The sequence below is a fragment of the Leptopilina heterotoma genome, unplaced genomic scaffold (genome assembly GCF_015476425.1).
Source record: "Leptopilina heterotoma isolate Lh14 unplaced genomic scaffold, ASM1547642v1 Lhet_220, whole genome shotgun sequence".
Lineage (NCBI taxonomy): Eukaryota > Metazoa > Arthropoda > Insecta > Hymenoptera > Figitidae > Leptopilina > Leptopilina heterotoma.
The window spans coordinates 1,107,861-1,133,524 of record NW_025110938.1 but is presented as its reverse complement, the minus strand read 5'-3'; the positions used below and the strand labels follow the sequence as shown (position 1 = coordinate 1,133,524).

At 26.4% G+C, this 25,664-nt stretch overlaps 4 protein-coding genes across 7 annotated transcripts in view; 2 read left to right on the top strand and 2 right to left on the bottom strand.

Annotated features, from left to right (window-relative positions):
- The first annotated feature begins 187 nt into the window (after window positions 1-187).
- Window positions 188-4,190, top strand: LOC122502133 (geminin). The gene is made up of 5 exons (XM_043612043.1): window positions 188-456; window positions 1,344-1,471; window positions 2,969-3,114; window positions 3,200-3,372; window positions 3,526-4,190. Exons 1-5 carry the CDS (start codon window positions 403-405, stop codon window positions 3,583-3,585), a joined length of 561 nt encoding a protein of 186 aa, XP_043467978.1. The 5' UTR covers window positions 188-402; the 3' UTR covers window positions 3,586-4,190.
- On the bottom strand, window positions 4,169-24,294 carry LOC122502132 (smoothelin-like protein 1). 4 transcript variants are annotated; one of them, XM_043612040.1, is made up of 8 exons: window positions 24,196-24,294; window positions 15,803-15,840; window positions 15,599-15,712; window positions 14,840-14,968; window positions 7,195-7,270; window positions 6,736-6,859; window positions 6,393-6,544; window positions 4,169-4,482 (listed from the first exon to the last, which is right to left on the bottom strand). In XM_043612040.1, the coding sequence occupies exons 2-8, from the start codon at window positions 15,816-15,818 to the stop codon at window positions 4,359-4,361; spliced, it is 735 nt and encodes a 244-aa protein (XP_043467975.1). In that variant the 5' UTR covers window positions 15,819-15,840; window positions 24,196-24,294; the 3' UTR covers window positions 4,169-4,358. The 4 variants fall into 4 exon arrangements, with proteins under 4 accessions (XP_043467975.1, XP_043467974.1, XP_043467976.1 ...); XM_043612039.1 differs by lacking the exon at window positions 24,196-24,294 and adding an exon at window positions 23,204-23,325; XM_043612041.1 differs by lacking the exon at window positions 24,196-24,294 and adding an exon at window positions 22,903-22,993.
- LOC122502131 (dual oxidase maturation factor 1) overlaps window positions 6,736-25,664 on the top strand; it is a 46,139-nt gene continuing 27,210 nt past the window's right edge. Inside the window, exons 1-2 of the mRNA XM_043612037.1 lie at window positions 6,736-6,871; window positions 16,391-16,534. The gene's annotated coding sequence lies outside the window, so the exon portion shown is untranslated. The remainder of the gene's footprint in view (window positions 6,872-16,390; window positions 16,535-25,664) is intronic.
- LOC122502129 lies at window positions 8,296-14,833 on the bottom strand. Its single transcript, XM_043612034.1, has 2 exons — window positions 10,954-14,833; window positions 8,296-8,377 (listed from the first exon to the last, which is right to left on the bottom strand). Exon 1 carries the CDS (start codon window positions 14,154-14,156, stop codon window positions 11,253-11,255), a length of 2,904 nt encoding a protein of 967 aa, XP_043467969.1. The 5' UTR covers window positions 14,157-14,833; the 3' UTR covers window positions 8,296-8,377; window positions 10,954-11,252.

Below are 25,664 nucleotides of genomic sequence, written 5' to 3'. Positions count from 1 at the left end.
CGGAAAATAAAACCCCAAAGAAAGATAAATCCTTTTATCTTTATAACAGTATTTTATTGTTAATTATTAAATTAACAGTTTTAATTTATTATTATAATATACTTACTTAAAATCTGTTTGTAAATCGAAAATTTGACACTTTTAGTTTTCAATTTTCTCCGCTGTGTCGCTTCAACTTCCGGAAATGACTTTATCTGGAAAACCGCCAACGGAAATTTATTCATTGCGTCATTTGTGTAAACAAAATCTTTCCTCCCAAAAGTGAATTATAAAGTACAATTGAATACAAATCAAATAAATAAATTAGTTATTCCTAACTAAAACAACGTGAGATTGTGTTGAGAAAGTGCTAAGGAAGAATCTTTATCTTATTCGTGTAGTTTTTGTCCAAGGTCAAGAGTCATGAAACCCGGAGGTGCCACGAAAGTTGCTCCCATCAAAATCGACACTACAAACGTAAGTAAATTCAATGTCAAATAAAAGAATTCAAATTGATTTTCAATAATATTTAGTAAGCGGTGATTGTATTTTTTCATTTTATTGTATTGTTTCTATAAACTTCTGTCACAAAACTCTAAAATTCTTGACATTGACAAGTTTTTTTTTTGAGGTTATGTTTACCATAACGACTTTCCCGCGATTTGAAATAATACGACCGTTAATATTGTCAGCTGTATTTTATTTTCTGTGATATAATAATAGATAAAAACAACCAAGTAATTATAAATATTTCTATATTATTCAAGGAAATTTGGAGGTTAGTTTTTTATGCACGATAAGAATCGAATAATTTTTTTCGGTAACCGCGGGTAATTTATGTTTTATTTTCCTCATTGTTCTCTTTGCATGACTTCAAAACATTTTATTATGTAATTTTAACACCTAATGAAATAGTTACTGACGATTTGTTTATATTTGACAAAAGAAAATTGTCATTAAATTCGAATTTACTTCAGAAACTATTACTGAAGGTATCATTATATTTTTGGCGTTATCTTTAATCGTATTCATTTTTAAATACTGAAAGCAATAATAATTATTATTCTTAATATTAATTTTACTTATTTTTAATTTGAACTACTATTTATGCTTTTTTTCGCCTCTTTTTGCATTGTTATATATTTGAAAATGAAATTTCGGATTTTTCGACTCCGAAAATTTTTATCTTTTTGAAGATCTGAAGATTTTGTCTGGAAAATGTATTTTTATGGACCAGACGATGAATTCTATTTTATGTTTGAAAAAAAAACAGTTTGAATCATTTTCTTGAAGAATAGTTTTAACAGAAGATGAAGAAGAAAATAGAAGTATATTTAAAATGCATAAAAATTCCTAATCTTCAGGACAAAGTGAGAAAATCTCTGCACACTTTGCAGCCAGCAGCCACAGACAAAGAAAATTTAGTCGGTGGTGGAAGAACACTTAGATCCAGTGTTTTACTGAAGGAAACAATTAAAGAAGTAATTAAGGAGTAAGTAAAGAGAAATTATCATTTTTAATCATTCAGGTTCTATCTCATCCATATTAGCAATTTATTATTTATTTTTTAAATTAATTTATAAGTCAGTTCAATTAATTGAATATAAATTTTCATTTATTTTGATTTCACACAATTTATATTTTTATTATTTTAAATATTTTAAGTGTCCTCCAAGGATAATTTTATTAAATTTGAATTTTTTCTTTTTAAATGTTTTCAATCTTAAAATTAATAATTCTTGCAAAGTATTTATTAAAAATTTTAAAAATAATTGAATTCATTTCAATAATTTTATCAACATTTTCTTCAATAATTGAATTCTTTCGAGAAAATGTAGTTAAAATTGTATTAAAAATTCTTTAAAATAATTGAATTGTTTTGACAAATTTATTTCAATTTTCTTGAAAATAATGGAGTTTTTTAAAAATATTATTTACTGAAAATTTTGAAAGTAATTGAATTTTATGAAGATTTTCTTTTAAGTTTTTGAAATAATCGTGTTTATTATTAATTGTAATTATTAATTTTCCTATTTAATTATATTAAAATTATTAATAGAAAATTAAATTCTTTCAAACAGTTTTATGAGAGTTTTTGTAAATAATTACAATTTTTAGAATTTCATTAAATTTCGTAAAAACAATGTAATTTTCGAACATAGTTTTAATTTAAAATTTTGAAAATAATTGAAATATACAAAAAAATTTATTTAAAACTTTTAAGAACAGTTGTAAAAAATAAAAATTTTATTACAATTGAAACTGTTTGAGAAATTTTATTAAAATTGTATTGAAAATAATTGAATTTTTCAGAAGAATTTTATTATTTACAAAAGTAATTGAATTCTTGCCAAGATTTTTTACATTTTATAAACATAATTAAATTATTTTGAAGAATTTTATCTGAATTTTTGGAAATAATTGAATTTTGTGAAGGAATTTTTTTGAAACTTTTGAAAACAATCATTTCTTTAAATAAAAAGAATTTCATCGAAATTGGCGAAAATAATTGAATTTATATTAAAATTCTTGAAAATAATCGAATTAAATTAATATTTTTAAAAGTAATTGTATTCTTTCGAGAAATTTTTTTAAAATGGTATTGAAAATAATTTAATTGCTCTAAAAAATATTATTATTTATGAGAATAATGAAATTCTTGCAAAATTTTTATTAAAAATTTTGCATAATAATAAGCAAGAATATTTAATATTATTTATTTAATAAGTGAATTCTTTAAATTATGAATCTGTAATCATTCAAAAATTGATTAATTAAATTTTTTCGAATTTAAATGATTCTTGAAAATATAACATTTTTTAATTTACAAAATAATAATAAATGTAATACTGCCTTTCCGCGCGTATCATTTGCTAGTTTATAAAATTAAAAAATTTATTTGTTGTTTAGTCCGTCTATATAAAAAAAAATATAGCAAAAGTTTTCTTATTTTTTCTAATTTTCGAAACTAATTCAAATAACTTTCCAGTGAGATGTCTACTAAGGGGAGAATTGAAGTGAAAAACGATAGCGGAAAAACTGACAAACGAAAGAAAATCACACTGAAAGATAAAGGAATACAAACAGCTCGAGATAGAAAAATAAAAATTGAAGCCAAAGATTTAATGTCCGAAGGTATATAGAAAGAATATTTCGAAAAATAATTTTTGTACTTTTAAATTACAAATTTAACTTGAATATTAATTATAACTTCTTTCAGCTGGACCTAGTGAAAATTATTGGGAGGTTATAGCAGAACGAAGACGAGTAGCTTTAGAAGATGCTTTAGAAGAGAATAGGGATTTAACGGAACGTTTACAGAAAATGGAGGAAGAATATCGCCTCTGCCAGGAAATGTTGCACGAGACGCGTGCACTTGTAGAAGTTTTGCAGGTATTTTTCTTTTCATTTCTTTTTTTTCTTCACTTTATAACTAAAGAAATTAATTAATTAAAAATTGTAATTAAATTAATTTAATTCAAGGAAGTTAGAATAATTAAATTGATCTTGAATCAAATAATGAATTGTTCTTTTTCATCTTTTCAGGAGGTAATTGGCGATGATCGAAACGACATAAATAATTCGCTAGACGACAGTGTGCTGTGACTTGATAAATCATAAGATATTTTTTTTAAAATTGAGTATTCTATTTTGTTTAATATTATTAATTAATCATCGATAAGGCTGAAGACTAATGTTGGTCCACTTATAAAGAAATTAACATGAATAAGAGTAACAGTATTTTAAGATTTCACAAATCAACAATTGACACGCATTTTTTTTGTTTGCAAGTTTCTTTTGTTTTCGTTTTTTGTCGATTTTCCAAGTGCGGAAAAATATTTTTCCTCTCTAAAGACAGTCATCATTTGATACCAGTTTTATGTTTAACATTTTCTTTTGTTTTAATATAAGAAAAAAATAGATATGTGACTAGCTAATGTTTAAATGTAAAAATCTTAAAATACAAACTCGTAGTTAGAAATGCGCAATTCAGTGTGTGTATGTGTGTAAATGTGCATTATTTAGATAAAATAATCATTCTTTTTCTATTTAATATTACGAAGACACGCTTAATAAATAAATAATTGTATTCGTAATATTGAATACTTATTTTTAATATAAATTTTTTTCTATTTCTAACTTGAAATGTAAAGAAAAGTGTAAATGAATGGCAATAAAAGACTTATCGTCATTGTAAATATATAAACATATATATATATATATTATATCTTGCAGTACATATAATTTCACGCTAGAAATATAAAATATAAGCTCCAATCGTATCTTCTTTATACTGCGCTGAAGTCCAATAATAGTAATAATAATAATACATAATAACAAAAACGAGTGCAATAATAAAAACAACGTGCGCCGATCGCCTAATCCTCGTCCTTGAAGCGACGATAAATCGATTGGACGTAAGTAAAAACGCATTTCCAATCTGGACGACGCATCATAACCATGTCCTCGACATCTAAAAGTGGCGCGATCCCTGCGATTTCACTGTCAAAAAAAGAAGAAAACGAAATATTAAATTTCCTAACAAAATTAGGTTCAACAACTTTTTTTCTTTCAACAACGAAAGAAAAAAATCATTAACATACTCTTTTCAATCTTTTCCCGATATTTTTCTATATTTTGTTAACAATTTTTATTCGATTAAATAAAAACTGGCAACAATTCGCGCGCGGCTGACTTCTCAGTCGACTTTTTAAATAAAATTAGCAATTTTTAAAATTTTATTTTTTCTCAATAATTCAATTATTTTTAGAAATAATAAAACTCATCGCAGAATTTCAATTATTTTCAATACAATTTTAATCAAATTCCTCGACAAATGTAGGTAACTATTTTAAAATTTTTTATTAAAATTCGTCAAAAGAATTCAATTATTTAAAAATTTGTTAATAAAATTCTTTATAAGAATTAAAATTTAAGAAACATTCAATTATTCAATAAATAATTTACTTTTGTATTTAAATAATTAAATTCTGGTCAAAATTTCAATTATCTTTATAAATAATAAAATTCTTTCTAGGAATTTAATTATTTTTTTAAATAATAAAAATCATTTTAAGAATTCAATTATTTTTATAAATTCCTTTTAGTGAAATTTTAATCGAATTCCGCAAAAAATGTAATAATCCTAAAAATTTTATTGAAATCCGTAAAAAAATTCAATTATTTAAAAATTTGTTGATAAAAATCAATTATTTTTAAAAATAATAAAATTCTTCGTAGAAATTCAATTATTTTCAAAAATTTTAATAAACTTTTTGTCAAAATTTCAATTATTTTCTAAAATTTTCCTTAATTCAATGATTTTTAATATTTACTATTTTATATACTTTTGCAAAAGAATTTAATTACTTAAAGAAAATTTTAATCAAATTCTTGTCAAAATTTCAATTATTTTCAAAAATTTTCCTAATTTCAATGATTTTCAATATCTACTACCTATTTAAAATAAAATTACGTAAAAGAATTCAATTATTTATAAACAATTCTAATAAAATTGTACTCAAACATTTAATTATTTTCATAAATAATAAAAATTTCACAGAAATTCAATTATTTAAAATTTTTTTATAACTTTCTTCTCAGTAATTTGATTATTTTCATAAATAATAAAACTCATAGCAGAATTTTAATTATTTTTAATACAATTTTAATCGAATTCCTCGAAAATTGTAATTATTATTTAAAATTTTATTAAAATTCGTCAAAAGAATTAAATTATATTCAAAATTTGTTAATTATTGTCAAAAATTTTAATAAAATTCTTGTCAAAATTTCAATTATTTTTATAAATTATTATTGAAATTCTTCTCAGGAATTCAATTATTTTTAAAAATGTTAATAAAATTCTTCAAAAAGTTTTTAATTATTTTCAAAATTTTTTATAAAATTCAACTATTTTCTAATAAAAATTGATTTAAAAATTAATTGTAGATAAAGTTTTAGATAATAATTAAATTTTGGAGAAGTTATATATACTAATAATAGCAATTTTTAGAAATAATTGAATTTTGAAAAGGTTTCAAATGAAAATCTTTGGAAATTTTAATTTTTCGTTGTTTTAAATAATAATTGATTTAAAAAAGAAATTTAGTTAAAAATTCTAGAAAATAATAATTGAATTTAAATGATGGAAATACTTTCGAAGAAGTTAAGAGTCACAATATTCTTATGTAAAATAATAATTTTATCTCTGGGTTATTATCGTTAATTATTATAAAGACATGAAGAAATCGATCACATGAAGATTATGAAGAAGTCAACTTCGACTCGGAGTGATTGACTTCTTCATGTTTTATAACAAATATTTTTAAAGTTGATTACTGTCGGTAGATTTTGAATAAAAAATAATAAATAAATGAAAATAAAAATAATGAATAAAAAATTCAACGTACTCAGCTTTTTCGAAAGCCAACTGAAAATTTTTTCTTCGGTCTTCAGGACGAAGGCTATGGTAATCGAAAGCTTCCGGCCTAAAATGATGAAGTAGGGCACAGAATGCTAATCCATTGCTCCAGCTTGTCGAGAAATTATCTAGCTGAACGTTCTGGATTCAAAAAAAAAGAATCAGCAATTTTTATTATTTTTACTAATATGAATATGTTTTATTTTTGTTTCAGGAATATTTCTAAAAATGGATATGACATGGCATTGTTCCACGGAATGATGAAGTTTAGAATGGAATACAATGAAAATTAAAATTATCTGGAAATACGCATCGTGATGCAGTTATATTACCTCGTATTCTTTGGTTTTGGCACGGCACCATGCCAATAATCGTTCCTTTATCTGAACTGCATTGTTCTGCACAACAGGGTCCGTAAACTTGAAATGAAATTCCTTTCCCGGCGATTTTGGAGTACTGTAAAAAAAGGTACATTTTTATTTATAATATAATAATTATTATAAATATTTTTTAAAAAGAGAATATTTAAAAATTGTCCGGACGATTTTAGTGGGTCAATTAGTACATAATTTATTTATTTTATTTATTGAAACGTAGAAAACAATTTTCATTGAAATTTATCAGTTCTTATTAAATTTTTGAGATCTTCACAAAGAATTTTTAAAATATTCTCGACAATTCCTGTATTTTTCTGGAATTATTCTATAACTTATTCTTTTGTTCTCTAAAATAGTTACAGAATTGGAATATATTACAATCGTTTCTTTTTTTTTGCCAATAAAAAGCTTTACCTTGGCGAAAGAGGTGCACTATTCTGTCGGTCTAGTTGACGAAATTTCGCAAAAGGTGACATGGGCTTCTTTGGTGCTGGAAATAATTGAACATTTTATTTTATTAAATTCAAACCCATTTCTCATTCATTCAATAAGAAAATTAATTTAGTTATGTGAAAAAAAACTCTGGGTCCGCATGCACCAATTAGACACGCTCGATTAATTTCTTATCGTAAAACTAAAATAATGGTAGTTTTATTAAGCACAGAAATTTCATGTGCAAGGAATTGATAAAACTAGTTAAGAAAAAAAAACAAAATCTAATCTATCAAAATTATCATTACTATTATTATTATTATTTATTTTTTTATTATCCTAAACTAAGAAAGAAAAAAACAAAGCAATTTCTATTAATGTCTGATCTGTTGCGTGTGGTGCGTGTTTCGAAGATGGGTTTACTAAATTTAAAAATTAAAAACTAAAAGAAACTATATGAATTTGTTTAAAATTAGAAGGTTAATTCAATTTTCTTTTTCGGTTGGGGAATCATTTTAATTCAATCATCTCGCGAGATATGTAAAAGTAAATTTCGAAGCTGTATAATTGAAGGACAAGATTGGTGAATTGCGTCCTTGGGAAATTGCAGACAATTTTCATAAAATGGGAACTGCATTTCTGTGAATAAATATTACATGTTGACCTGATTCGCGCTATTTTTGACAATGACGAGATAAATTATATGTGAAACATTTCAAAAGATGTGAAAATCTAATTTTATTCAATTTTACTAAAAAATTTCACTTCGAAAAAAGATGCTTTGATTATTAAAGAAAAGAGAAGAAGTAAAGAAAAATGCTTCTATTTTTAATTTTTATACTAGATAGATTATTTAATTACTGTTGTGTCTGAATTTTAGTTTTCATTTTTATCGGATTATTATCTTTGTTAGTCAATAGATTTAGTTCTAGATTAAATATAATTTCTAAATTTCTATCTATATAAAATTTAATCTAAATATTATAATTAGTATACTCGAAGTAAAGACTATTACAAAAATTCAGTTAATATTGAAAATTAATAGATTACAAATTTGTTTTTGGTTTAAAATTAGGTACATACTGTAGTACTAGTATTTCGAATTTTAATTCTGAATTCGCAGTCGCTTCCATCAAAAACCTTGTGCTTGAGACAATCTGACATCCTGTGTGTATATATAAATTTTTATTCTCTTTCTAAATTCTACAATACATTGTTAATTTAAAACGCATTTTATTTTTATTTTTATTTTTTTGTTAAATTTTATTTTTGTCATTTAAGAAACCGGCGTTAAGTATAAAAGCCCCTTTTTCTCAAATAAAGAGGAGGAATGCAAATAAGCTTTCTAAAAATAGGAAAAAGTACTCTGGGGAAAAACTATAAAAATAAAGTAAAATAAGAAACGATAGAAATTGTCAGAGGAGGATGGGGGAAATTGACAAAAAGAAAGTGAGTGGAACAATAAAACAAATTTAATTGACAGGTAATATGAGGCGAAAATAATAAATATCTAAATCAAACGGTGAAATGAATGTAAAAGAATGCAAGAATGATAACGAAAGCGGTTCGTTGGGAAAGGGAGAATAAAAGGAAAAATTAATACAAATTTTAGAAAAATTCTTCTCTTCACTGCATAATTGCGATAACAATTAGTAATTTTCAGTAAAAATTAATGTACGACTATTTTCCAAATTAGCAGTTGGAATTTTTTTACGAAGGAATTTTCATTGAACAAAAATTTTTATTTCAGTAAATTCTAATTTTATATACAATTCATCTCTAAGTAAATTATTTTTCTAAGGGGATTTTTTCTGGTCAAGGATTTCAAAAAAATCGATTTTTCTTTTTTTGCTTTAAAATGTTCTGTATAAAATAACTGTTCCAAAATATTTTTAAAGAAACAGAACGGATTTTCAAAAAGCAAAAACTTTTCAAAAGTAATAACAAAATTCTTCACAAAAATTCAATTATATTTAAAAATTTAAAGAAATTCTCGTTCAAATTTTGATTCTCTTCAATAATAGTAAAATTCTTCTCTGAAATTCAATTATTCTCTAAAAATTTAATAAAATTCCTGACAAAATTTCAATTATTTACAAATTTCTTCCCAATAATTCAATTATTTTGATAAATAATAAAACTGTTCTCAGGAATTCAATTATTTTTTATAAATAACAATATTCATCACAATAATTCAATTATTTTCAAAAATTTTTTTCAAATTCTTGTCAAAATTTCAATTATTTTAATAAATAGCAAAATTCTTCTCCAAAATTCAATTGTTTTCCAAATTTTTAATAAAATTCATGGCAAAATTTCAATTATTTTCAAAGTTTTTCTTCTAATTTAATGATTTTTAATTGTATCTGCTATGTTAATAAAATTTCCCAAAAGAATTCAATTATTTAAAAAAAATTTTGATAGCATTCTTACACGAACATTCCATTATTTTTTAAAATAATAAAAATTTCACAGGAATTCAATTATTTAAAATACAATTTTCATAAATTTTTAAGAAAAAAATCAATTTTTTAAAAAAATTTTATAAAATTCTTGGCAATTATTCAATTATCTTCATAAATATTAAAATTATTTTCAGGGATTAAATAATAAAACTCATCGCAAAATTTCAATATTAATCAAATTTCTCGATAAATGATAAAAAATGTTAAAATCTTATAACTTCTTTTTTTTTTAATCCTTGAATTCTTTTGAGAAATTTTACTACTTGTAAAAATAATTGAATTCTTGCGAAGAATTTTATTAAAATTGCATTCAAAATAATTTAAATCCTGTGAAGAATTTTATTATTTAGGTAAATAATTGAATTCTTGCAATGAATTTTTATTATCATTTTTTTTTAAATAATAGAATTCATTTGAGAAATTTTATTAAAATAGTAGATTTTGAAAATATTTGAATTTCAACGATGAATTTCATTACTTTTTTCAAACTAATTGAATTTTTTTGAGAAGTTTTACTACTTGTAAAAATAATTGAATTCTTGCGAAGGATTTTATTAGAATTTTTGTATATTATTAAATTTTTTTTGAAAAATTTTATGGTAATTTAAATTATTATAAAACATGAAGAAATTGATCATTCCGAGTCGAAGACTCGGAGTGATCAATATCTTCATGTTTTACAATAAAATTTCCATAAGTTGTTAATTTCAAAAGGTTTGAATTTTGAATGTTTTGAAGAATTTTAATTCCTAAGGAAAAATAATGGCTAAATATTTATTTTTTTTATTAATTTATTTATTAATATTTATTTTTTCGAATAATTTTATAATCAAAGAAATTTTTGTAAATGTAATAGAACATCTTTTTGAGTATCTAATAATTTTTAGAGTGAATCAGAATATTCTTTAGCTTCAGGGAAAAAGTCAAAATTTTGTCTAGAAATCAGGAAAAAACAAAATTAAATATTTGTGGCAACCTCGAAATGTGTATAAAAGACGCGCTTTTCTAACATTAGACCCAAAAGATGAAGTCTTCTTTCAATTTTGGAAAATAGTCATAAATTTCGAATATTTCTAAAGGATTAAGTTCCATGGGAGGTGGTTCTAAAAAAATGCCATTAGTATTTATCGTATTCTTCAAAGCCCCCTGTTATTTTCTAAATCCAATGTTACGAGGGATATTGAAGATTTAAAAATTAGTTGCACTTGCAGTTTCTAATAGAAAAGAAAAAAAAAGAATTATTCCCAAGAAAATGAGATTGGAAAAAAAAACTCACTGCTTTATTTGGGTCTGCCTTGATTTTTACTAACGTCCATCATTACTCCATGGCTTCGGAAACACACATCAGACACGACATAAAAAATAGGCTTTCGGCTATCACAGCATCTAAAACTCAGCGCGGACTCAATTCGTTGCTCGCTGCAGTTTTTGTTGTTATTTTCTTTTTTTTGTTTATTTCGTTAATTTTAATTAAAGTTCTTGCAAAGACGCTCTAACTTACTTTTTTTGGTTTTATCAAATAAAAATATACGATTTTTTTGATGAGCGCGATAATAATTGACGAATCGTAAATTTTTAGTAACGATTGTCAGTGCGGGTTGTTTCTTTAAAAAGACTGTCGAACGCCTTCTCAACATCGGTGCTCTCATCAAAACCTTTGTCATCATAAAGATGTGGCATTGTATGACTTCTCATAAGGCTATTTGAATTTTTCTTCATTGACATTGTTCTTTTGTTTTTTGTTTCTTTTTTTGCTTCACCGCAAGCAGAACCTTGGAAATATCTCTGGATTCGTTCTTCCATTTTTTTGATATTGTCTGATGAGGATGAGGCTTCGAATTGTTTGGATAGTCGCAATGATGAGGGGGACTTTGGTTTTGGAGGTTTTAGTAGAGCTGTGGAGGTGGTTGGGGGTACTTGAAGGGTGTTTCTTGCCATTGCCAATTGGTGCCAGGACTCTGATTTTGTTAGGACTATGTTTCTTGATGGTTTATTGGCACAGGACATGAGGTATTCGTCACTGGAGTCGACAGGACTCACGCTACTGACAATGGGAGATCGATCGATTTTGAACTTTGGTTGTATCACTTTTGAGGGGTTTACGACATTAATCCTAGGTGGGTGTAACTCGGTTCTGGGTACATTCAGTGGTCTGAAGTGTCTTTTTACCGGTGGGTGGTTAATTTCCTCAAACATACTTATTTTTTCCTGTGTTCTTCTGCTATCCGAATCGGAACCATGACGCAACGTTGCTTTGTTGCCGAAAATAAAGGAAGGGCTCATAGGAGATTTGGAGTCTCGTCGTTCCTGCTCGTAAGGTATTCTGGGAGGTTCCTGTCGAGGTTGAATTTCTTGCGAAATAGTAGGACTCTTGGCATTTTCCTGTATCCTTCGACTCAAATTCTGTTGAAGTTGGTTGTGTCTTTGGATTTCGTCTAAAGTTGCTTCGTTGTCTACTAATTTTTCCGGATAGGGCGGAACTTTTGGTTTTTGAGGTTCTACGTATGGCATTGAGGCGACAGTTGCAATTGCAGAAGCGTACCTTGTGACAACTCCATCGGAACTGATGTCCTGATTTTCGATGTGCTCCGAATTTGGGAATTCGCCTTCGGTGGGTTTGTTATCCTCCTCGTAGTGTCGTATTTTGTCGAAGGAGTTGCTTCGTACTGGGATCGGAGGCACAAAGACAGGATTATCATCTTGATCGTAATAGGAACTTTTTGATCTCGTTTGGTCCGATTTGTAGTTTCGGAGAAGGACATTATTGTAGTTTGTCCGCTCCGGCACTGGGGGTCCGGTTTGTTCGATAGGCCAGGAAGTGTCTAATAATCCAATGTATTGTCTTGTATCCATGGGTAAATTAGAAGAATTCGATAAGCTCGTTGTGTCTATTGACAATTTTGACGAGTCACTTGCAACTTTAGGCAGGTTCGTGAATATTCTCAAAGGTTCCACCGTTTTAGAATCTGCAATTCTTGTTTTGACTATATCCGTTTTTACAGGATCTACCATCGGTAAGTCGGGTAGCATCTTTGATTTAGGTTCTTTTTGCATTCTATTTTCCACTCTAAAATTCTCGAATTTAGTTTCTGGACTCGTAGTAGGGGTTTCGGAAGAATTCCTCCTGTCCGAATAGTAGACCTGACTTTCTGGATAATGGAAATTTTTCTTGTAATTATCATAAAGTTCAGAGGTCTGTACCGAAGCATGATTCGATTTTCTTCTGACTTCGGGATTAACGAATCTATTTTTGTCCTGATAGCTTTCGATCCCAGTTTGAACACCCACTGAACTGCGGTCGGGTTCGTTGTAAAATTTATTAAAAGCACGTCGTCTGTTGTCGTCCGTCTTTTCGAAACGTTTCGGATTTCTTGTTTTCTGCTCCGATGATCGATGGTCGTAACGGTGACCAATATTCGCTATCGATGGATTAATATTCACCGGATAAATCTCGTACTGTTTGGGATAGTGTTTCTGTGGTTCGTAACCCTCCTCCTGTTGCATTTTTAGTAGTTTTTGTTTCGATTTTTGAAACGGTCCATTCTCGTGTGAAACAAAGGGTGATTTAGCGATGTTTTTTACATCATCCCCGGTGAACTTTGATCTGGTTTTTTCTAAATGATTAGTGCCTTTGGGTGCAAATTGTTTGCAGAAAGTTTGATAATTGATGTGACCATTGTCAGTGATATCGTCATCGTGGAAAACATTTCTTGTTAATTTAGTTCTCGGCGGTGGTGGTGGACTTTTGGGAGATTGTTCCTGATCGAAAATTTTTACTTTTGCTTGTAAATTGCTTCCACTGGGAATGTAACCAGGTTTTAGAAAAGCAGGTGGGTCCATTTTGGGGAGTTTTTCGATTTTTTGGAAAGGCGACGTTGGGGCGTGGGTAAATCCGTTGGATTTCTTCGTCGGTCCGTAGAATAGTTTCAGAGAGCCGACAATTTCGTTTTCGATTGATTTCTTTTTACTGTCGGTCTTTTCGTCTTGTTGGTCTTGTTTGTCGAAAGCGGTTTTTATGTTTGAGAAACGGTTGTTCCAGTTTTTGTCGGCTGTTGAATTTTTACGGTAGCTGAAATTTTTGAAAGGAACGGACGTTGCGGGTGGAGCGGTGTCGTTGTTCTTGTTAATGAGGGCGAGGAACTTGCGATCGTTTTCGGTTTTTGGTTGAAAGGAGGGAATCACACTGGCACCGTTTGTAAGTACTTTGTCACTGATGTCAATTGGTCTTCGCAGGGAAATACAACCGTTTGTTTCTGTATGGACTTTGAGATAATTGGGTATGTCTATGGTGTTCGCTCTCTTTAATCGGGACTTTTTCGCGAGGAATTTGTTGTATTTCGGAGCACTGGGTTGTTGATAAAACGGATTGCTAAGTTGATCACTGTAAATGTCCTCGTGTTCCAGGAGTCTATCGAAATTATCCTTTGGCTCCCGGATTTTATTTTGCAGACTCTGTTGTTGATTGATGGCGTCTTTCATGTACTTCTCGTGCACCTGATCGAACTGCTTCTCTATCGAGTTGTCCTCTTCCGTCACTTTGTTCGAAACTTCCCCTTTGCCGAATTCTCCTTCTTCCTTTTGTTTTTCCGCAGTTTCCGCTTTCGCCGGAGTGTTTCTCGGATTACATTTAAAGTCCAATTCAGAATGGGGGTTCCGCTCCTCCAGCCACTTTCTAGCGCGGGCGAGTTCCTCACTAGAGACGCCGATCGTATGCCGTTCGGAGCGATTCCTCCTCGGCGTGGGGGGTTTTTCTTCTGGATTTTGAGGCTTGATGGCGTCCTCGGGTATTTTGAGTTTTGCGAGAAGATTCGAAATGAGACGTAAGAGGTGAAGTTTGTTGGTGGGGTCGAGAGTGGAATTGTATTTGGTGAGTACGCCAATGTCGACGCGCTTCAAGGTGTCCTGGAGACGAGCCAGGGCAGTTTGAATGTCCGACAGGAGGAGATCCTCGAGAAACTTGAGATCCAATTTCGGTTTGTTTGATGCCTCGGTTGTTTGATCGGCGAAAGTATTGAGGCCCGAGGCCCAATTGCGAAGATCCTCTTCGGAGTCGACACCCGAGTCCTCGAGGGGCAATTGATCCTCACTGTTTCGACTGGAGCACGAGAGCTCCAAAGCTGATCGTAGACGCTCAACAAGAACTGGCAGTAAATTGCACTCACCGGAACGGTTTTGTTGTTGATCGGTTGTCATCCCCGTTGTTGTGTCCGTTGGGGGCTTCGCAAAGTTTGTATCGTCGTCGTTGCCAACATTCTTTTCCGGTTCGTCGCTCTTTGACGTCGTTGTGCACTCTGAAAAGACCACGGGAAAGAATTTCTTTACTAGTCCGCGGACGTTGCTGGATTGCATTCTCTAACGAATAGAAATTAAATCCCCGGGGGTCGCCCAAGTTAAATTTCTCCTTCCCGAAAGTAAAGTTCAGGGTTTTTTTATTCTTTCCTTGCTCTCGTAAGTAGGTATTTTTATTTTTAGTCAGAAATTAACAAAGAAATGGAGTTTTAAATTTTTTTTTAATTTTATACTCAAAAATAAACTTTTTGGATGCATAAAGGATTATTATTAAAAATAGGGGACTTGAGATGGTGATATTTTATCTCGAGAGTTTTGTTACGCGAGTCGGTAACCCGGTTTTATTTAAAACCGGGGATTCTCTTGAGATTTATTTTAAGTCACTCGTCTTATGTGACGTTCTACCAAAGCCGACGAGACCTGACGGCGCAACTATATATTGTTCTTTATTTTTGGAATTTGCGTTCAATTTGCTTAAAAATTGTTAAAATTTGAATTTAACAATTTCTTTTTCAAATTTATTTTTTTTTTAATAAATAATAGTTTCAAATTAACTGGAAATTAAATTAATTTTAGGAATTTTCGATAAAAAAAGTCTTCCATCTAATAGTTTAGAGTAAATAATATTAAACCTGATTTTGGTGTTTCGTATCCATCGTATGAAGATTCTTTTTTGTCGTCGGCAATGCTTCTTGGTCTTGAACCTTCAGAGTCACTGTTTTCTTTGCTTTCTGTGGACTGAACGTCTGAAAATAAGAAGTCGTTATTTTTAGACAAAATTTTCACAAGAAATTCTTTTTTTTAATAAAAAGTAGTTGAAGGCTAAAAATCATTACCTTGTGACTCCGACATTTTCTTGGATATGCGGGGACACCTGTAAAATTATAAATTTTACAAATTAAATATTATTCTTGGAAAAATTTGTTGAATTTGTCGAAAAGTTCGTAAAATAGCAAAAAACTATAAATTTGTTTAAAATAGAAATTTAACCCGAAGTAAACAAATCGAAAATATGTTGCAATGTAAATTGCGACTCGCGTCTAATTAATTAGAGCATTTAAGCCAATTTCGATAAAATGGAATTAATTAACAAAAATTTGAATTTCCTAAAAAAAAATCAAGGAATTCAAGGAATATTTTATTTATTTCTGAATGGAAAAATTTCAAGAATTACAGAGTATTTTTATCTTTTCATTCAAAAACGTGAGATATTTTGAAAACTGCGCTCGTCAGATAATTTAATAATTTTTTGGCAAGTCAATATTTTACATGTGACGAAAACTACGACTTTTAGTTGTATTGAAATTTTTTTAATTAACAGAATTTGTACATCAAGTGTAGTAAATAAATAGTATGTAAATTTAGTTCTAAGAGATAAAGAAGGGATAATATATTAAAAAATTTGTCACGTCTTTTTTTTATAGGAATGAGTCACGGTCAAAAAGCAAAGTTGACTTTGATGGGCTTTGTGTCAGTGAAAGATTTTGGCAGACCTTCCGCGTTCTATTTAGTCTTATGCAGAAGACCAGGCGAATTTGGATGAGTAACGAGACCAGAACGTAAACCAGGTGTGTGGTAATTACTATTAAAATTCTTTGTTCCATTTTATTTTTTTAACTCTCGTTCTTTATTTGAAAGCACTTTTTTTACTTTCTTTGCAAAGTGATCGATATTTAAAAAGAACAAAAATTTTTTAAATTGATTGATAAATTTTAAAGAATTTTCATATTAGTTGAAAAATTACAATCTTAAAAATACAATTCAAATAACGACATTGAATAATAATTCGTCGAAAATTCAAATTGGACAAATTGAATTACAAATTTGAGTTTGACAACTTTTTAGAGGTCATATGCCTTTTACATTTGAGCCTTGGTCAATGAACTCTTTTCGTCGGAAGAATGAAAGAATAAAGAAATAAACTTAAACCCACGTAACGCCTCTCTAGTTTAAAAGAAAAAAAAAGAAAACCAAATAAAAAAATAGAGCAAAAAAAAAATGATTAGCCATCGAAATTTCCCTTCTCTCTTAATAGATAGTACGTCATTCGACTCTCAACTATTTTTATCCTTGAAGCTTTTGGTTCCGGATTCATTTGAAATTTATTAAGTTTTCTAATTTTACATAAGGGGATTTTTGGAAACAATAAATTATTTTTTTCCACTTACGCGTTAAAAAAATTATCCTTTCCAGTTATTTTTATTGTAGTCCTACTTGAATTTTACAGAAAAACAAAGCTCTGCAATTTTTTATTAAATGCAAAGAATATAAATTTTTAGAAAATTAATGTTTCAGTTTTTAAAAACTTTTTTTAATATTTAAAATGCGAATGACAAAGAAGAAGACGAAGTCTAGAAAGTAAAAGAGAAAAATGAATTGAAAAATGAGAATTGAAGAGTATTGAATAGAATGATTTAAATGAAAGTGAATGAGATGAGAGGAGAATTCATATGCACACACCCTAGGGGGGAGATTTAATTGTGAGAATGTCATGTAGGTGGATGAGAGAGAAATTGGAAAGCAGGTCACAAGCCAAGACGAAACTGCACTTTGGACGAAGAGGAAGCAAGTATTGTGGTCAGTGCATTCGAAATTGAGTTGTACATATACTATTTATATTATAGTAGCCACTGCAACTATTTTCGTCCAATCCCTATAGATAATTTTCCAAACGCACTTTACGTTTATGCATTCAAAAAATTCCACGTGCCCAAATCCACTAAATCCACTAAACTTATCACTGTCTTCTATTTCATAATCAAAATTTAACAAAATTCACTCATTAAGTACAAAATTAATTATTATTGTTTATATTTTCGAAAAATTTTAATACAATTCTTCCCAAGAATTTAATTATTTTTATATTAATAATAACATTCTTCGGAATAATTCAATTATTTTTATAAATAGTCAAATTTCACAAAAGAATTCAAATATTTTCTAAAATTTTAATAAATCCTTCGAAACAATTCAATTATTTTTATTAACAGTAAAATTTCACAAAAGAATTCAAATATTTTCTAAAATTTTATAATAAATCCTTCTAAACAATTCAACTATTTTTATAAATAGTAAAATTTTGATAAAAAAAATTAAATTTTTTGCAAAAATTCAATTATTTTAAACAAAATTTCACAAAAGAATTCAAATATTTTCTAAAATTTTAATAAATCCTTCGAAAAAATTCAATTATTTTCATAAATAGTAAAATTCTTCGCAATAATTTAATTCTTTTTATAAATAGTAAAATTCTTTGCAGAAATTCAATTATTTTCCAAACAATTTTAATTGAATTCTTCGGGATAATTCAAATATTTTTAAATATTTCCATAAAATTCAATTATTTCCTAAAATTTTAATAAATCCTTCGAAACAATTCAATTATTTTTATAAAAAGTAAAACTTTTTGAAAGAATTTAATTATCTTCAAAACAATTTTAATTGAATTCCTCGGGAGAATTCATTTTTAAAAAAATTTTTAATACATTTCAAATAAATTCAATTATTTTCTAAAATCTTAATAAATCCTCCGAAACAATTCAATTATTTTTATAAATAGTAAAATTCTTTGCAGAAATTCAATTATTTTCCAAACAATTTTAATAGAATTCCTCGAAAGAATTGAATTATTTTCAAATATTTACATAAAATTCAATTATTTTCTAAAATTTTAATAAATTCTTCGGAACAATTCAATTATTTTTATAAATAGTAAAATCCTTACAAAAATAATTCAATAAAATTTCAGGGAAGAATCAATTTTTTTCTTAATTTCTTATAAAATTTGTCAAAAGAATTCAATTTTCTAAAATTTTAATAAATCCTTCGAAACAATTCAACTATTTTTAACAATTTTAACAATTCAACTAAACTTCTTTTCAGAAGTTAAATTATTTTGAATGTAATTTAAATAAAATTACACGAAAAAATTTAATTATTTTCAAAAATTTCCATAAAATTCAATTTCAACAGAACTGTAAAATTCTCTAAAAATAATTCAATTATTCCCAAAATATCATTAAAAAATTCTATATGAAAATTAAATTACTTTCAATGCAATTTTCAAATGTATTCGTCAAAAAATTGAAAGAATTAAATTATTTTTATAAATATAATAAAATTCTTTTCAGGAATCCAATTATTTTCAATACAATTTTAATAAAATTCTTCTTCATAAAATTCAATTGCTTTCAAAATTTTTAATTTAAATTATTTTTAAAAAAATTCAAAGAAATTCTTAATTTTTGATAAGAGTTGTGCGCCATTTTTATTTTTTTTTATTTTGTAAATATGAGCTGGAAATTGAATAACGTTTATATACTAATTCTTTGCAAGGAGGAGCAAATTTATTTTCATCTATAAATGAAAAAAATAAAAATAATGACACCTCACAAGTTCCGAAATGTATTTTTGGCTTCGTCAAAGTGACACATCCATTTTCAAGGCGTAAAAAGCAAGGAGCAAAATGATAACTTTCAGCTCAAGTTCATCCCATTTCTTTCTTTCTTCGTCTTCTTCTTCTTCTTTGTCATTTTTTCCCGCTATTATTATCTTCCGAGTAACATTAAAATAATTCCCATTTTTAAAAAAAAAGAAAATTTACATTGTCTTTTTTTATATTCGTGAAGTTCACAACATTCACAATAAAAGATTCGTTAGAAACAAAATTTCTTCTGTTCGAATTTTTGGCTATAACATTTTTCTAACAATATTCCTTCATCTACAATACAAAAAATAAAAATTTGTCAACAAAAAAAAAATTGTTTTCTGTAGAAAACAATTTTTGTAGAAAATATTTTTTTCCTACAATCGTTGAATCATAAACGTTGTGAACTTCACTGACGTCCTTTTTTTATAGCTACTGTTCAAATTTTAACAGAAAACAATTCTTTTATTATTAATTAATGAAAATGTTAAAATTCTAACAGAAAACACTTTTTTATTATTAATTAATAAAGATTAGAAATCAAATTAAGAAAATTAGTTATTAAAAGTGTGTAAAAATTAAAAATCAGGATAATAATTTAAATATTGGATAAGATTTAATTAGTAATGAAAGTGAACGCCGAGAGTAAAAGTGTTCATATATATATAAGATATATATACATATAAGATATATAAATGGGAGCCAAAAAGGTCGAGAGAGGGTCGAGAGTGTGAAAAATTGAATTTAATTTTAGGAATATTTATGGCTATGGTATAAATTAGAAGGAAAATAATATTAAAAAAAAATTGCATTTTTATATGAATTCTGCAGCTGTCGTCGACCTTGAAAATGGGGTTGTAGATTCTTCAAGGTTTATTTATATATATATATCTATATACGCTATATATTATTCTCGATTAGAAAGCACATCAAAGCAGTTCAACGTACCGTGAAATTTTTTTTTCTTTATTCTTTCAACCATTTATTTCTATATAATTCAGGAAAAATAATTTCTATCTAATTAAAAATAATTGACATCAATTTTTCAAAACATTGTTTATTGACAATTTTCATTATTGTGATTAGTTTTTTAAAATTATTTCATTTTTGGATAAAGTTTTTTAAATAAAGATTTTTTTCGGTTTGATTCTTTAAAAAAAAAAAAAACCAGCAATTATTAATTGTTTATTAATTATGATCGAACTTATCTCTTAAAAAAAATTTACATTCGGAAAGGAATTTTCATTTATCTTTAAATTATTAATTAGTACCTAATAATTATTATTTTCAATCTATTTGAAGTATTGTTAAAATCCTGGTAAAAATAATTTTTAAATTATTCTTATTATTATTTTATTATTATTATTACACAGAAAAAAAAAATTTATTTGATTCAAATAACCAATTAATTGACTATTATTAACTAAATATTTACTTGAATCAAATAATATTTATTGGAGTCAATTAAATGGTTCAGTTCATATTTGCTTCAAATACTGAAATTATTGGTTCAAATACCATTTAATTGACTCCAATAAATATTATTTGATTCAATTAAATATTTAATTGATATAATAGTCAATTAATCGGTTATTTGAATCAAATAAATTTTTTTTCAGTGTATTATTATTACTATTATTATTGTTATTAAATATTATTGCTAATATTATTATTTTTAATATTATTATTAATATTTTTATTATTATTATGAAATATTAATATTTTTATGTTTATAATTAAAATTATGCCGTGGTTATCATTTTTCTTCAATTATACAAGTAACATTTATAATTTCTATAGATATTTACTTAATTTCATTAAATGAATGAAAGACATCAACGCCTGAAAAAAGTTGACAAGCTTTGAACTTTCTTTCCTTCTATTTTATATATATTATAAAATATTTTGTTTTCTAACAAGTTGATTGTCAGTACAGGAAGTAATTTTCCTTCGATCTATTGTGAATTTTATTTTAAATTTATTTATTTATTTAAAAAATAATTGCAATTTGTCTATATAAATGAAAAGAATAAGATTTTATTTTTGTTTTATGTTTTTAAATCAATTTTATTTTGTTCGAGAAAAATTTTGAAATGTATAATAATTCTCCTTGAAAATTATATGTGTATTTTGGTAAAACATAAAATTAGTTTTGATGAGTAAATCTGTTTATCACAATTCCGTCAAATGTAAAAATGTAGCGCGCGTTTATAAAGAAAGACACACGCGGATGTTTTACTATATAGAAAAACCAGGAGGAAGGATTATTTCAAGCAAAGTAAATATTTATTCACTTTTCATCACGTCTTAATAAAAACCAATTTTGGCCCATGCTCCGTTTAAAGATTTACGTGTAAATTTCATTATCGTCTTTTTTTGTAATTTTGCTGCAGAATTCGTGGGGCATTTCTAATACAATTAAAAAATCCCCCCCCCCCCATGTAAAAAACAATTAAAAGAATTTTTTTATCATGAAAAACCAAAAAGAAGTTTAATTTTTCATTAAACAGTAAAAAAAAATAGTTTTCTTCTTTTTACACAATGCAATAGATTTAAAATTTAAATTAACTTCTAAAAAAAATTGGAAATAAAACAAAGTTTTGTTGCAATTGTTTAAACAAAATATTTGTAAAGTTTGCTTATGTTAAAAAACATCACCTTTCAAATCTATTGTTAAAAAATATTTTTAAAAAATATTTAAAAATTTTTCTAAGAAAATTGTTTTAATTGTTTAAACAATTATTTAAACAAATTGCGTGTAGCTCGACTATAGAAAAAACTAACAGTGTCATTCGATCCTCAAAAAATACTTTATTGATGACTTTTTGAAAATTTTAAATAAAACCGATTAATTTCTTGAGGATAAGAATTTGTTTATAGAAAACAATTATTTAAACAATTAAAATAACAGTTTTTTATATCAGTAATTAGTAATTAGTAATTAGTAATTTTCCACTTTGAGTCGAATAGCACTGTCAGTGTTTTGATAAAGGAAACATTTAGACAATTATTTGTTTAAAATTTTTCAACTAATTTATTTAAACAATTTTTACAATCAATTTTTTAATAATTTTTATACTAGTCTTGCTAATACTGCTATTTGTTCTTTGGTTACTTTAATTCTATTATTCTGTTACCAATATCAATTAATTCATAATATTTTTATTTATTTATTATCAAAATGTTCAAACAATAACTTTTATATTCCAACAAAGAGAATTTTCCAGGGAATGAAATCTTGTTTTTATAAAAGAAAAAAAAATAAAACTTTGTTAAAGAAGAAAGTAACATTTTTTTTTACTAAAAAACCAAACAACAGTGTTTTTTAAATACAACAGTATTTTTTAAATACAACAGTATTTTTTAAATACAACAATATTTTTTAATGACAACAGTATTTTTTACAAAAAAAAATAGAAGAAATTGTGTAAAATAAACTAGAAAATGTTACCACCTAATCATCGATGGTTGCCGAGTATTTTTAAACATAGGCGGAAACAACCCACAAACCTTTTATGGTACGACGAATTTTCACTTCTGAATTTTCAAAAAATTCTTCACTCACTTATAGCACTAACTTTTTTTTTTAAATTTTCAACCCGGAAATAAAAAAACCAATTGAAAAATCTTTTTATTAAAAGATTTTTTTGTAAATATAAACTTCACTCTATTTAGTTTTTTAAAATTTTACTAAATTTAAAGGGGTGAAGAGTGAAGAGGGAGGGAATTTGAAAGATAATTTTTTTTTTCTTTCTTTCTTTTCGGAAGTGAAGAAAAGAAAAATGCAAATTCATGCAAAATTTTGTTTTACCTTGAAGGGATGGTAGGCAGTGGTAGTTTAGGTGGCCAATGTGCTTAGGCGACTGCGCAACAAGATTTTCTCGGTTAGAATAATTCTCGTGATGGTGCGCCGCTTGTGCTGCTATAGTGAAGTATGGCATCACTTGTACCAAAATTAGAATTCTCAAAATAGCAAAAGTTATTGCTGTTACCTCAAGCCCCTCCCCCACTCCCCATTATATACACCTTAATTTCCCGTAAACGTGCCAGTAGCACTTCAAAAGATACCGCGCTAAACCCCCCATATATGGTATCACTCCGAAAAAGATTTATTTTTCTCTATTAATGAAAATTTTCCACTTATAATTCATCTTCAGTTTTCGAATAATTGGTTCTTGGTGGTAATATTTTGAAAAATGTACATTTTTGGCAGAAATGTGGTACTTTACATCGTTGGGCTGAAGAAATATTCTCGAATGCGCGGTGGTCGTGGTCGTTAAGCGCTTGCATGTTCCACCCGCGTGTCGAGGGTTCGATTCCCTAGGGTGGGAATTTTTAACTTCAATTTAACGATTTAAAAGCGTTGCAAAAGTGTGTTTATAATCCGATAATAATTCTAACGAATAGCAATTTTTACTAAAAACTATTTTAGGTGAAAAATACTTTGTCTAAAAAACTATTTATATCTTAATAAATAAATAAATAATAAAACAAAGGAATTTAGAATAACAAAAATAATAGCAGAACGGTGGATAATGGTATAAAAATAGAAAATTATTGTTTAGACAAATTTTAGACAATTGTTAACTAATTAAAAGAAATTAAACCAAAAAAATTGTTCTAATTAGTCAAAAGTGACTAAAATAGATTTAGAGAGTAAAATAAGAGAAAAACTGAAAACAAAAACAATAAAAGGGAATTATCGGATCGTTTGAAAGATTTGAACTAGTAATTATTTCTGAATCGTTTAAAAATAATAAATAATAATTATTTAATATAAATAATTGAATATAATTGTCTCACGGTTAAAACTTGGAAGATGTTGCAACTTGACTGCTTGAAACTATAATAATAAAACTCTTAAGGAATAGGTTTTATAATCTAACTTCCTGCTTTCTTAACTATGGACAAGTGTTACATTTCGTCTTCTGTGTGCACTTAATCGTGAATTCTACAGATGGAAAATGGATCTTTAAGCCCACATGCTTACACACCAGTCCGCGTAAATGACTGGAAATGTCATTAATTTTTTTTCTTTACTATCAATAATAATACACAGTCTAAAAACCATTTACTTTCTCAACAATAATAGTGCGACTGTAATTTTTACTTATTCTTTTTTTTTTTTTTTTTTGTTAAACGTTGTATACCATAATATTTTATTTATAATCCTATGTCCATTTCATAATTTAAATTTCTATATGAGTTCTGATTAGTGTTTTATGAGTTCGAATAAGATTCTTCAAATTATCTTAATAACAGTTTTACTTATGTTCCAAAAAAGATGCAGAAATTCAATTATTTTCAAAAGTAATAAAATTCTTCGCAAAAATTCAATTATGTTCAAAAATTAAGAAAAATTCTAATCAAAATTTCAATTATTTTCAAAAATTTTCCTCCATTCTACTATTTTAATAAAATTCTTCAAAAAAAATCAATTATTTTCAATAATTAAAAAAAATTCATTGCGAAATTCAACTATTTTAAAAATAACAATATTCATCACAAGAATTCAATTATTTTCAAAATTAATAAAATTCATCGTAGAAATTCAATTATCTTCAAAAAATCTAAAAAAAATTGTCAACATTTCAATTATATTTATAAATGAATAGGAAAATTCTTTGACAAAATTCAATTATTTTTGAAAATTTTAATAAAATTTATGTTAAAATTTCAATAATTTCCAAAAAATTTTCATAATTTAATGATTTTCAATATTCTACTATTTTAATAAAATTCCCCAAAACAATTCAATTATTAAACAAAAATTTTGATAAAATTCTACACCAAAATTCAATTATTTTCAAAAAAAAAAAAAATATAAATTTTACAGAAATTCAATTATTTACAACAGAATTTTCATTAATTTTTTCGAAAAATCAAATGTTTTCAAATTTGGCATTAAAATCTTTGTAGTAATTCAATTATTTTCATAAATAATAAAACTCATTGCAGAATTTCAATGATTAATAATACAATTTTAATCGAATACCTCGAAAAATGTAATTATTCTTGAAAATTTCATTAAAATTCATCGAAATAATTCAATTATATAAAAATTTGTTAATAAAGTACTTTATAAGAATTCAATTTTAAGAAAAATTCAATTATTCAATAAATTTTTTTTTGTATTTAAAATTATTGAATTCTCGTAGAATTTTATAATAAAAATTAATTTAAAAATTAATTTCAGTTAAAATTTTAGATAATAAAATTCATTTTTTTGAAAAAGTTTAATTGAATTTTTTTAAAAATTATTTCAAGTTTCT